The sequence below is a fragment of the Sinohyriopsis cumingii genome, chromosome 6, assembly GCF_028554795.1.
Source record: "Sinohyriopsis cumingii isolate HCF-2022 chromosome 6, ASM2855479v2, whole genome shotgun sequence".
Classification (NCBI taxonomy): domain Eukaryota; kingdom Metazoa; phylum Mollusca; class Bivalvia; order Unionida; family Unionidae; genus Sinohyriopsis; species Sinohyriopsis cumingii.
Genome location: NC_142966.1, coordinates 152,809,081 through 152,822,727, shown reverse-complemented (window position 1 = coordinate 152,822,727; position 13,647 = coordinate 152,809,081). Strand labels below are relative to the sequence as shown.

General features: G+C 34.2%; 1 protein-coding gene across 2 annotated transcripts in view; it reads left to right on the top strand.

Moving 5' to 3' along the window:
• Positions 1-9,153, top strand: part of LOC149798285 (uncharacterized) — an 87,223-nt gene extending 78,070 nt beyond the window's left edge. For both annotated transcript variants that reach the window (XM_089963432.1, XM_089963431.1), the window contains exons 3-7: positions 373-490; positions 1,532-1,748; positions 4,268-4,375; positions 5,204-5,370; positions 7,626-9,153. In XM_089963432.1, coding sequence (XP_089819558.1) covers positions 373-490; positions 1,532-1,748; positions 4,268-4,375; positions 5,204-5,370; positions 7,626-8,461 — 1,446 coding nt within the window. In that variant the 3' untranslated portion in view covers positions 8,462-9,153. The remainder of the gene's footprint in view (positions 1-372; positions 491-1,531; positions 1,749-4,267; positions 4,376-5,203; positions 5,371-7,625) is intronic.
• The last annotated feature ends 4,494 nt before the right edge of the window (positions 9,154-13,647 follow it).

The window sequence follows — 13,647 nt, the reverse complement described above, 5'->3', positions numbered from 1 at the left end:
AAAAAAAGTTGATGAACTATATCACTTGAAACAAAAACTACCACTTCTTCTACTAAAACTGACAAAACATCCACTGCTACAACAGCTAAAACAAAAACAACAAAGCCTATTGGTATTGTAACTTATATTATTGTTGCCAATACTAATACTACTAGTCTGCGTATAATCATTAACAATAACAAATGAGCGACAAACAGCGAATACCGCAAGGAAATAATCACACCATCAATAACAACATAAATATAGGAACAATGACATATGACAATGACTGGTTAGAAGAATTAGTAATATTTTTGCTTCAATAGTTCATACGAAGAAGATAACAATTGCGATGATGGTGCTACGAATAACACATTGGTATCTTGATTTTAGGCAGAGTGCAGCTTTGAAGGGGTCTCGCTTTTACACAGAGCTTTGCTGGAACAAAATAATGATATCACTCTGCTTTTGATGTCATACGGAGCCGACTTGCATCCTGGGAATGGAAAAGGTATGTTTAAAAATAATGTACACTACTTCTTTTTAAGCGGGAGCCACAGAGACTATGTTAGTACAGCTTGTAATTAATTATAGGGTTATGATAATGGGCGCCCGCCCGATTTCACCTCAAAACATGTTTGGCCTAAGTCCGTAAAACTTAATAGCTGATCACTACACGTTTGCCTCATCCCCACCCAAAGTCTGCGAGCGCTACTGATTGTAGTTCGATATCCGCCTAAGCTAGCCCGGTTATTCTGCCTCAGTGTAATGACATTGTAAATCTCTGCCAGCTTCAGTGAATTTGTCCCTCTTATACCATAATGTTGTACCATTCAAATTTTAAGTAGTTTTAACTCTTTTTATTAAATTTCCGTCTCAAATGTTTCGCTCTATGTATGTATGTACCTACATATACGCATACATACCCACATATATGCATACATGCGCACATACACACAGACACCCGAGTACGTGAATACACACGTACAGGTATCTGTATGTGTTAGTAAGTTCTTTTATGATAGGACAGATTTCAATTGTTTTAACGTGTTGCTTTCGTGGCATGAATTGTAGAGAAACTGTGTGGTGAATTCAGTTTTTGTTTTACTTGTGCTGGTTCTAATGCTATCACATAGATATCGATGCAGCGTTGACGTTTTGATTTAAAGCGGGCATATGTGAGATTTTGTCATTGCACGGACACATGTATGTAGTAAATTAAACAAGGCAGACTCCAAGGCAATGTATCAAGGTCAAGTGATGCGTATATAGTAACTTTTCCTGAACTTGGGTTATTTTGCGATTTTAGTGACATAATTCTCATGTCATCTGTGTGGGAAGACATTCTGAAGTAAACGTTTTTCTATTTTGATTTTAAACTTTTTAGGGGAGGGGTAGTTGGAAGAATTAATTTTTAACATTTATGATCATCTGATAATAACGATCATGGTTTGCTGTGTGTAAACATTTGCAAGAGCACTGAGGAATGTCTTCACGCCGGCGCGTTTTTATGTTTTTGGATTGTGTAAATCGTTATCATTTAATTTTTTAGATCGCCTTATACATATAGTATGTCGACTGGGAAACCACGTGGTTCTGGACCATATGTTAAAAAAAGGCGTTGACCTTAACGTAAGAGACAGTCGGGGCCATACCCCGCTTACGCACTCATTGGAGGAGGGACATACAGAAATTGCGAAAAAGCTGTTAGGACACGAGAAAACAGACGTCAACATGCCCGCTCTTCTGTTTGTGGATAATACACATAGGCAAGTATACCCTCCCCTCCCCCGAGACCCACCCACCCCAAGCAAATAAAAGTATAATTGTCACCTGAGTGCATTGTGTACAAGATATTGGTTGAAAACCGGGTCCTCAAAATGGACTTAACTTAAGGTGTAGTAACGAATCACTTTTTGGGGTGATACACCTTAAGAGCAGTATCAAAATCATAAATCAGACCGTGTTTCATGAATGTTTCAGAACTGTTCCATAGACAGGTGCTTGAACATGTTTTGCAAAATTGTAAATATTATTCAAATTATGCTAGTGTTGTTTATTAATCAATGTTTAAACAAGTCATATTTTTTACATTAACAAGTTACTTTAATAGAATCTAATCACAACCTCTCTCGATGTACATTCTACCTGGGATTGGGTCAGAATTATTCAACAACATCTCACGTGACTCTCTAGGGTTCTTGATAGATTTGTTGCTACAAAATACACAACGTAATGTCATATATTTATGAAGATTTGTCCTTTGACTTAAAATAACACATCAATCTTCTCTTATTGTCTACGTTGCATTGTCTTCACTGTCAGTAATAGATTAGGCAAATTGCAAAGAAATAAACAAATAAACTGAACACTTTCAGCTGCCTTTATAGGTTCGCTATCAATATAAAGAAAGTAAATTATCAATTCTTTTGTAATTAGAAAATTAAAACTATCGAATAGACACAGAAGCATTGTTTCTATGTCAGTTGCTAGGAACGCTTGTCACGCGTTAAAACAGATGAAATTTACAAATACGTTGATCGATATTACAATGAGATCGATATTTTAAGCAGAATCGATGACATGTTGCTTTTCTTAATACGTTTCAGTTTGTTTCTGCATTTAAAACGCAAAACCTATGACCTCTTTCGCCAATGGCACTTGCCAAGCATATAAATCTTCCATTGAAGGGGCCCAGAGTTGCCGAATGGTCTAAGGCGCTCACCGTTACGGATCACTGCAATCTCACCTCTGTCTGCGTGCGTTCGAGTTCCGGGCTCGGCCAGTGTGTGTATGTGGGAAAGCTTACCGGTAACTTCTCGTGGGTCGGTGGTTCTTTCTGAGGTTTTCTCGGGTTCTTCCTCCACCAATAATACTGGCTACCATGTACAGCCTATCATGTGCTGAAACGTGACGTTAAACCCTATAACATCAACAACAACTTTCATTGAAAATAAAGTACACCAAGATAGAATGGTGCACCATTCACTACATTTATAAGGCACGGTTGATCCGTGTATCGTAATCTTTGTTACTAAGTCAGTTTCTGAGTCCTAAAAAATGGCAGTAGCAAAGTTTGCATGACAAATAAATGATGTGGCAGCAGATGGATATACACAAAAATACATAACGTGTTTTGTTCCAATCAACGGAAAGAATGCGTTTGATATGACCGTTAGGCTGAGACGTATTCGTACGCTTTGCAAAAGTAGTTCTTTCGCCCGTCTTAGAACAAAACACTAATGTGTTTTTTGATTAGTTACTACATGCACCCTCTTTTATGCTTTCCCAATATTTTTTACTATATAATATGAATGGAATTTTTTAAAGTTCGATTTGGTACAACTAAGAATATCAACTGGCGGACGTCAGTGAAAGCAACAAACTAGTTCAAATCGGGGTGATCGATACAATAATACGATGAAGATCTGTATCGAATGCATCTTGGTATGGAAATAACTTTACTACAGTTTTTATATGCGCATGAATGAAAATATGATTCGTTACTTACCATAAGCACCGTAGTTATCTTCAATAAGACACAACAGCTATCACGACCCTGATCCCATACCACTCCACCCCTCACCCCAGCTCTGCATGACATATAACAGAGAGGACTTAATACCAATCGATTGCAATTTTCTTTAAATACGTATGGTTTCCATTGATTAGACAGTATTGGTCAGAAATACCTTTCAGGTTTTGTCCAGCTAGGATATTCAATCCAGTAATTGCTTGAAAATTAACTCCCTCAATACATCTAAAGCAAACCGTGTCGATATTACAGTCCACGTTATGGAAAAAAAAAAAAAAATAAAAATCCGCGCCATGACTAATGACAATTTATCACCAACAAACATGAAGTGCTGAAGTTACATGTACCAGATATTTGCAGGTAAATACAATGGTTGACATTTGTCTAGCTAAAAATTACTGATGTATTTACGTACGATCTTGATTCATATTGCTGTTGTTGTTACAGTTCTTATTTAAATTTTTTATTGAGACGAATCTTGCAAAACGAATTTGAAATTTTCCTGTTATTATTATCCATACAATTATTATATTTCTATCAACAGTTGTTGCAAGGTTGGACACGCACAAACATCGTATTACTATAGTAATATCTCTTTTCAAATACAAATAAATTACGGCATTAAAATATGAGATATTGAGATAACAACTGGAAAACAACCTTTAAATATAGGAACTTACATGAGAAAGTCCACCGAATTTGATATGAAAAGTGGAATAAGACGTGTTTTGTAAGTTTCGTATATATTTGCAGGCCAAAGCCCATCTCCCCCATGACACTTGCTATTAAGAATGGTAACGATTTACTGGTGCGGTTACTATGCAACAGGGGAGCGTATCTGGAAAATCAAGATCACAATGGGTAAGATGGTCTCGAGTAATGAAACAAATCAGAGCTCAGAGGTTGAAGTGTGAACTTTTCCAATATGCCGTTTCTTCCGCGATGTTAAATGTAAAGATTTTCTCCTTTTCAAAATACGATGGCTTTATCATAAAAAAAAAAAAATCCATACTGTTCTCTGCATATCTAGACAAAAGGCGCGATTCTAGAAATCGATAAAAAAATATCAAGGCATTTATGATTTGTGTTTATCTTTTCAGTTCAATCATAGGTTTAATATTTTCTATATTCATATATATATTAAAAAGCAAATTACTCCCCAAATGGAGGATTACGGAGAAAAAGTATGTGAAATAATGTTTGATTTTTAATTTCGATCCAAAAAGTCAGCGCTTTTTCATTATCCCTTTGTATATCTGTGACTATGACGAAAAATTCATATAATGCGGAAAAGTCCGTACAATTGGACAACATAAACTTCATACTGAAAACAACTTTATAAAAGGAATTTCATATAGCATTGTCTTTACGGAGACGTTTTGTTCATTGCTATTCCATACGTATGGTTTGGGATTTCTTGTCTTAGGCAAATAATGTCGTTCTCGTCATGTGTCTTTGTAAGTTTTAAAATAACTAGTAGTGCTACAGTTGATGATGATTAATTCGATCCGATGGATAATTATTAATGTTTCTGCTGTGAATTTTATTATTATTATTATTATTATTATTATTATTATCATCATCATCATCATCATTATTATCATCATCATCATCATCGTTATTATTATTATAATTATTATTGTTATTATTATTATTATTATTATTATTATTATTATTATTATTAACAAGGTATAATGCACTTCATCATGCGGCTATTACTGGTAACACAGATATAATAGGTTACCTGCTACAGAACCATGTGAATGTAGATATTCCAGAGAGAGATGTGTACAATCCGTTACACCTGGCATGTTACCATGGACATGTCGACGCTGCCAAAATGCTTGTTCAAGCAGGTATGGTTAAATCTATAGTACAGTATTCATATAGTCCGTCTACGAGAGAGTTATTGAAACCGCCTCATAACTAATTTTTTCGTCTACATAATATAATTTATTATTTATTATTAGCCATCATCGGCTTTGTCTCTTCTTCTTGGTTTTCTATTTAAAATCAAGAACTTATTTCTGATACTCGATATTACCTTGATTGTTGTTAGTAATTGTTCTCTCCAGTAATACATCAGAACACCTTTACACCGATTCTAACCTAGTACAGTCCTAATGAAGTGTCAAAAGTTGCTCATTGTAGTCTCATGCAGGGCCACATAATGTTAGGAAAAAATTTTTTTTCAAAATGTGTTATTTGACCCTGATATCGATGAAGCACTTTAAATTAGTTGCATCCGAAACAATTCATTTTTGTTACACTCTTGACGAAACAAGAGAGAGAGAGAGAGAGAGAGAGAGAATAGGGCTATAGATCAATGGCGTTATCGACATTTAATCACTATACACACTGTTTTGGTATATAGTGACGCCCTGCAACCCTTTGAAAAGAAATTAAATTTCATTAGTTCATGAAAAATGTTATTCAGTTAAATGTATAATTATTTTTTTTTCCCGAATGCTTACCATTACAGAGTGCCCTTTATCAAAACTGCATTGATTGATATGCGTATGAAAATTACTCCATATGAGTAGTATATTCATAGTTATGTATAGTTCGATTATATTGTGTGTTTAATTTTTAGTCCCTAACTGTAAGTTTAAACAGAATGTTTACGTAGCAAGAGTTCATGACTGTCTTGTTTACAATTCCAGTATGTTTCTCCGTCGACAATCTTTCACATTCTATTACAATGTATAAAGTGAAAATGTATATAAATAGGGATTTTATAAACAAGTCATTTATTCCTGTTTTAGATAAGTCTGTCAGATATGATTCGAGGGGAATTATTTATTTTAAATACTCGCTGACTTTTAGCTATATACACTAATACATTACTTTGGATTTGTTGTAAACTCATTCAAATACAATCTGGATTGCATAACTGTGTTATATCACGATATTCAAGGCTACTGTAAGTCATTCAGAAAATTTGTATTGTTGGACCTGTGATAGGATATTTAGGATTATTTGGGATTTAATTCACAATACTGCACGTTCCTGTTAAATTTTCGCTTTGTATTCAGGAGAAATAAATGACTTTTTTATTTTATTTTAGTTGCTGGTGTCAGTTCTTTCTGCACATACTTTAAAATCTATATAACACTGAAGTCTATACAATATCAACTAATATAAAGAAATAAGAAAGAAAGGTAAAGGAATAGAGCAGAGAAGAAAAGTATCGCAGATCTTAACGCTTATTGTTTAATTTTGTCGTCATTGAACCAGTATGCAGCCATTTAATATACATATTAATCTGCAGTTAATGAGAAAAGCCCTGTAAATTATAGAAGCTACGTTGTATATATTTAGCACTCATTCTAACTCACTCACTCAAAGATCTCGAAATGTTATTTAGTCTCAACCATAAGTAGAGATTAACTTTAAACAACTTAGATGTGTAAAGCTCACTTTCACCCCCACCCCTAAAAAAATTGCTTGAATTTTGTTCGTATCGAAAAACGTTGATAGCATATAGTTTTATGCACAATAGACCTTAATGTTTATACCGACTGTGTCTGAGGGGCCTTGAAAAAAAGCGCTTTGAGGTAAATAGCTCCTAACGTAATTGGGTCTTTTAATGAAAGTTTTCACTAAAGCTAATAAAAACTACAATGGTAACTTAGTTGTGGTAATTAACTCAATCGCTATAAATGAGATAACCATGCCCACTCATTACCCATGTATTTTCAATACAACCGGTATGAAAAAGGTACCGTCTTCTCAGAGTGACATTTTCTATTGGAAATAAAAAATGTAAATCAAATTAATTCAAATTATATGAAACCAATGATATATTTAATATGAATTTATGTTATAGATGTTTTGCAGCACAAACTATTGAAGTCTGTTAACATTATGGCGCCCTGCATCACAAGCTTGGACAGGAAACTCTATTGCGTAATGATTTAAGCGTTGTGAAGGACAAGGTTGCCAATGAACTTTAGAATTTGTAATTTAAGACAATTTACTGTTAACAGGTAGAGTTTTGTGATTCATTAGTTGACGTTGATTTTCATCTATGATTATAAATTCTGTTCCGTGAAGCATTGTTTTATTTTATTTTTTCTTCTATTCCCTTGTTTTGATTTTATATCCACAGGCGCTGATATTAATGCCCGGAAGTCGGAAAAGGGCTTAGAGCGCATGTTAAGTCCTGTCCACATTGCAACTGAAATGTGTCATTCGGATTTATCTCTATTTCTTATTCAAAATGGCTCCGATGTACATACAGCGGATGATGCTGGGAACACATTATTGATAAAGTCTGTGCAGAACGGTCTATTACCGGTGACAACAATTCTTGTTTCAAAAGGTGTCGATGTCACTGTAAAAAATAAGAATGGAGACTTTGCCCTTTTGTTTGCATTACAATTTGGCAGACGATCCGTACAACAGCGACTTCAGAAAGAACTGTCGGATACGTTACAGCCCTGGCGCGGATATCAGCAGTGCAGCGAATTGCCGGACATTTGTAGTACTTTTACTATGCTTATAGCAGCTGGAGCAAATATAAATGAAAAAGATTCACAAGGACTTACAGTTATGGACTACAGTATGAGATTTACTTTATTACCTATACTAGTCATACTGCTAAGACATGGTGCCCAACCAAGGACCGACATTAGGTTAGATGCTCCGCAGACCTCAGATATTTTAGATGTTCTCTTCATATTAAGATCAATGGTTAGAACAGACTTATTCAACAAAATTCTTCGGAGAACATCATGTGAAATTCAAGAGTTATTTTTTCGTAATGTGGAACCTACGTCTTTAAAAACCATGGCTCGTCTGGTTGTTCGTGATGTAGTTCAGAAACATGGTGATGGATGTACCTCAATCGTGCAGGATCTCGAAACTCTGCCTCTACCAAAATCGTTGATAGCATATTTGTGTTTCGAGTCTGAGAGTATGGAAGAATTATACGTGCGTAGTTAGCATTGTGTGTAAGAGATTCATGAGTTTGTTGATATTTATTTTGCTGTTTAGCGATTTATTTGTTTTACATGATGTACAGATTAGACTGGTTTTGGCCTTGGTAAATAACTGTTGATTGTCTCAAACGTAAGTACAGTGTTAATAATTCCAAAATTAGGATCGTACACTTTTTACTTTGTACAAATTAGGAGTTGGATCATTTTTGTTTTGTTTTTTATTTTTGGAGGGGTTTTTGGAGGGGTCTTTGCCATTTTTCATCCACTGCTTACAAAGGTTTCCTGTTTTAATCACCGGCAAAAGAGCGATTTCCGTATTTCAAGGGGTCAGCTAAAAGTCATTTAAGTCTTTTTCCATCCAAAGTAAAATGCATCTTAGAAATTTAAGGTCGCACTATACATATTTTGTTTTAAAAATACCTTTCCTTCGCGTTATGAATCTAGGTCATGGACTGTTACAGATATCTGATAAAAAGTGATTCCATCATATTAAATTATATGCGCTTTGTCAGGCTGTTCGAACTAACTTTTTCAGTTTGTGTACCGTATCAACACCTGAAGCATTTTACTGTCTTGCAATTTTTTTTATTACAACACATTTGTGGGTGATACTTCCGGTACGGCCATCATTGACTAACAATATAAAAAAGAAAATGATATTCATTCATTAATCAAAGGCGTTTATGGCAATATATATATATATATATATATATATATATATATATATATATATATATATATATATATATATATATATATATATATATATATATATATATATACTTTATTTCCTCTTCAAATGTATGTTTGTGCTTAGAAAGTAAACTATTTTTAATTATAAAAATCTTGATCAATTGTATTATATTTTCCTGAAGCTTGTTTTATATATGTGTTTACGAACACTGTATATAAAATAAAGAAATAGAATCAAATATCTTGCCGCAGAATCAAAACAACATTCCTACCCGTGCATATTACATTGTGACATACAACATATTTGACACGTGATCCCAATCCAGCTATTTAAATCTATTTCAAAACTAATACGATAAGCATGTGGAGGAAGGTATATGAAATATTCATAATTATATGCTCTTTTTTTCTCCGCTAACTTTACAGTGCCAGAATCGTTCAGTATTTTTACGATATTGCACTCACGTGCACTTCATATTGCACTCAGGTGTGTCAAATAGTGTATAGGAACTACTTTGTAAGCAAATCATGTACACTCGAGTACTAAGCGCTTACGTTTTGGTTGATTAAATTTGTTTCTGAATGATCTAAAGCAGACGTTTCGTGGACTGCCACATACCAGCTGCTTTGCCACATTCCGCGTTAATGTTTGGATACAATGTTTCGAATTTAGGCTAGCGATATACGCCAGAGTTCATAAAATTGCTGGTGTCCCTACAGATTACATGCAAGTGACAAGGCATAAACTGTCTTCTTTAGATGGTAATAAAAATGGCAAAAATATACTTACAGTTTTACATCCTGAATTTCCTCAGAATGTACTTTCTTAGTTCTGCAAGTCCGAAATATATGGACCATGTCATGGGTTCTCAAGCCTGATTACACATTTCGAAATTGTACTGTAATTTCAACTTTATTACAAGTGCAATTACATCCTCCTTACTTACATTATATTCCATAGCGTCTTTTTGATAATTTCAATTGAAAGACTTCGTATTTTACCAACAATATGATGTCAAACATTCAATGACAGAACAGAAACACACTTACAGATGTCAACACGCTGCTACCTAGCTGTTGAAATCAATGTACTTCATGAAGAATTGGCACAGATAAATCCAGTCCATAATCACGAAATTTTGTAGAATCGACAAAATACCAAAATCTATTCATTCCAGATCAAATGGAAAAGTTGTTGCAATGCGCATTCATTCATAATATGGCTCCAAGTTTCAATTTTAAGTAGACCAAAACGCCATTTTCCTTCGAAATTTATGTCTAGCGCGTGACTAAGTTCAAATTTATCTTAACGGAATTATGTGCGCATTAAAAATGTTGTTGTGTAATGATGAATCTGCGCTTGTTCATTTAGTTGGGAATACGGCATACATTCAGTTACTCTGTTTCTTGTAGTGTATTTTTGTTTATATAATTAAGCCTTATGTAGAATAAGAAAATGAACATATTTTCCCATACAAATGCAGTAACCTATAACTATTCGATTTGCATTTTATTTTAGGAATTTAAAATCGCATTTTTTTGGAGATGAGACTTGATGTTATATGTAAGAGCATCTCCTTTATCCTGAAATGTCCTGTAGGATGTACACTATTTACTAGTACACTGTTTACTAGTACACTGTTTACTAGTCTCAACTGGATAATATCCCTATAATGAATGAGACAGTTTTCGTGCTTATGTCAACATAAGACTGAAAAATGTTTTAATTGTTGAGTCGCAGCATGATAAAGATGCGCGGTATACACAGACGTGGAGTGTTTGCTCACAGGTCCGTATAGAGCGATCACATGCTTTGGTGTAAGAAACACACGGGTCTCTCCTAGTTTTGGTTCAAAGAAAATTTTCTTTGATAAAATTAAAAGAGTTGTTCGGCCCGGGCCCCCTTACAGACCCGGGCCCCAGGGAACCGGTTGCCCCCCTATTGTCGGTCCTGTTTGATCACCCCGTCCTCCATATTATATACATGACGTGGTGTTTATAATGAATATATCTAAGCCATACATCTGTCAATGGTATGTATACTGAGACATAGTGTACTAGTTTAAGGTCGTCTCACCGGTTTTACATCTTCACCTTCTAAAATTATATCTTTTAGTATTTAATTTTTATAGGTTATTCTAGGAAAGATTTATTTTTCTAGTTTTTATTTTGTTGCAATCCTTTATATTTACAATGTTATAGCTGTCAATCGGCATAATATAGCCGGAATTGTGCTGACGTGCCGTTAAACACAGCTACTTATACTGCTATTATATAAATTATGTATTTTTTTTCTTTTCTAAAAATCAGGCCGGCATAATGTTACTCTTTTGAGGGTAGACTAATGATAAAGTTCATAATATTGTTTTGCATAACACTGTAAATACATTTAAATAGCAGTGATACGAACTTTGTTTTAGACACAAACTATATAACATGGTGGGGAAAATAACATTACATCAAATTCTTTTGAAATAAAGGCAATTTATTCCAGTATTTTATAGCCAAACGCATTAATTTGTGATATTGCGTATGTTCCGTTTTATTGTTCCATTTGTTTATTAGTATTTTTGTTATATGCGTGGAATTTGTATTAGGAACTCACCTGGACAATCCCTGCAGAAACTTAAGGAACTCACCCAAACAATCGCCGCAGGAACTTATTATACGTTTCTATTTTGCCAAGATAATGTGTACCATCTTTTTCTTACCGTATCATATTTTCCACATTCATGAGTTCTGAAGGAAATTTGGAAAAAAAACAAATACAGTATTGTGCATTAACTGGCTTTGCCAATAATTTTATTTGATGCTCCGCTCTCAATCCCCTTTCCCGCTAGCCCGTTCCCCCCCCCCCCCCAATACAATATATATGTTGTGTGTGTGTGTGTTGTCTTCATATTGGGAGCTGCGTGAATATTGTCTCTGGTAAGTCATGTTTTTATTAATTTTCTCAATAAAATTAGCAAATGGAATATTTCGTTTCCTGATGTTCATGTGACGAATTGTTGCCAAGATACTTAGTGACTCCCACACCATCACGGCATAAACATACAATTTAAACAATATATGTTCAAGCAGAGGCTTAAATCAAGCCAAATAAACATTGATAAAAGAGGTAATAACTTTTACTGCATAAATTATTCCACCCTATCGCTTTCCCACCCAGAGCGAAGCATGTCGCGAATACCACCTCGTTCTTTCACTCTGGCACTTCTAAGGTTAACATCCATTATCTATATTAAATAATTAACATAATATTTTGGCCACACGACTGATTTTTAAAAAATTCAAATATTTTAAGCCAGCTTCTTTCGATCCTAAGGTCACCAAGCGAGAGTCTTTACACCTTATGGTTTTATGAAAAATTCAGGACACTAAGCTAGAATAATTTACGTGTGCCTACCACGCATTATGTTATATTTTAAAATGTACAACTGCTTTAAAAGACTAATATTAATATAGCACATAAAAAGAAAATATGTCACTGTTAGAGTAATCGGTAAATTGTGCAAACTGAATGGAGTTTAAATTTGAAACCGTCCATTAAGTACATATAATTTTATACAGGTAATAAGGACGTTATTAATAGGTATATTCAATGAAATAGTAAATATATACATTATAAAACCAGTGACCTGATTATTGATTTTAGTACGCTTGTTTGTGCGTGTGAGTGTGTGTGTGTGTGTGCGCGCGCGCGCGCGCGTGTGTGTGTGTGTGTGTGATTGATTTGGACTTTTAACGTGGCTTTAAAAAAAATTCATTCATATCACTACGATATCTGCAGTGTGGCAGTATTAAGTGATGTCTAGCACGGGAGAATCATACCCCAGACATGTAGCATGATGTCCCACCCACTCACATTATCCTGACACCAGGCCGACCATTCCTAACACTTACTTCTTAATGCAGAGCACCTATCGAGGCAGTTGTTAGTACCATTTTTATAAGTATATGTTATAACTCGGCTGGATTTCGAACCCGCTCTAACCACTAGGCCACCGGAGCCTTCAGCGTTAAGTACAAAGTAGTCGTAGTTATTGATATTATTGTGTGATTATAGACTAATTAATAGGTTTCGTTAAATAATAAACAAAATACTTAACAGATCCACACACATGAATTTGTAATGTCTATATACGAATATCGATAAGTCAATTCTAAAGCGTATAATGACAATGTATAATATCAACATATTAAAGTATAATTTTGTAAAAATTTGAAGCACAATTCAATTATATAAATTTATGGTGATACAATGTCTTAACATTATTAAAATTTATTTAATTAAATTAACCTATTTACCTAAGTAAAACTTTTTTTAATGTACTAAATACCTATACATGAGTTATTAACAAATCCAACACTAAAAAACGTGCATGTCCAAAACCCACCATAGGTCAACAAAAAATAATTATTACTTGACTATTAGCAAAGAGATTTATTAAGTACATTCTTTCCTCGCTGCAGAGAAAAATGTAATGAATAAACTAT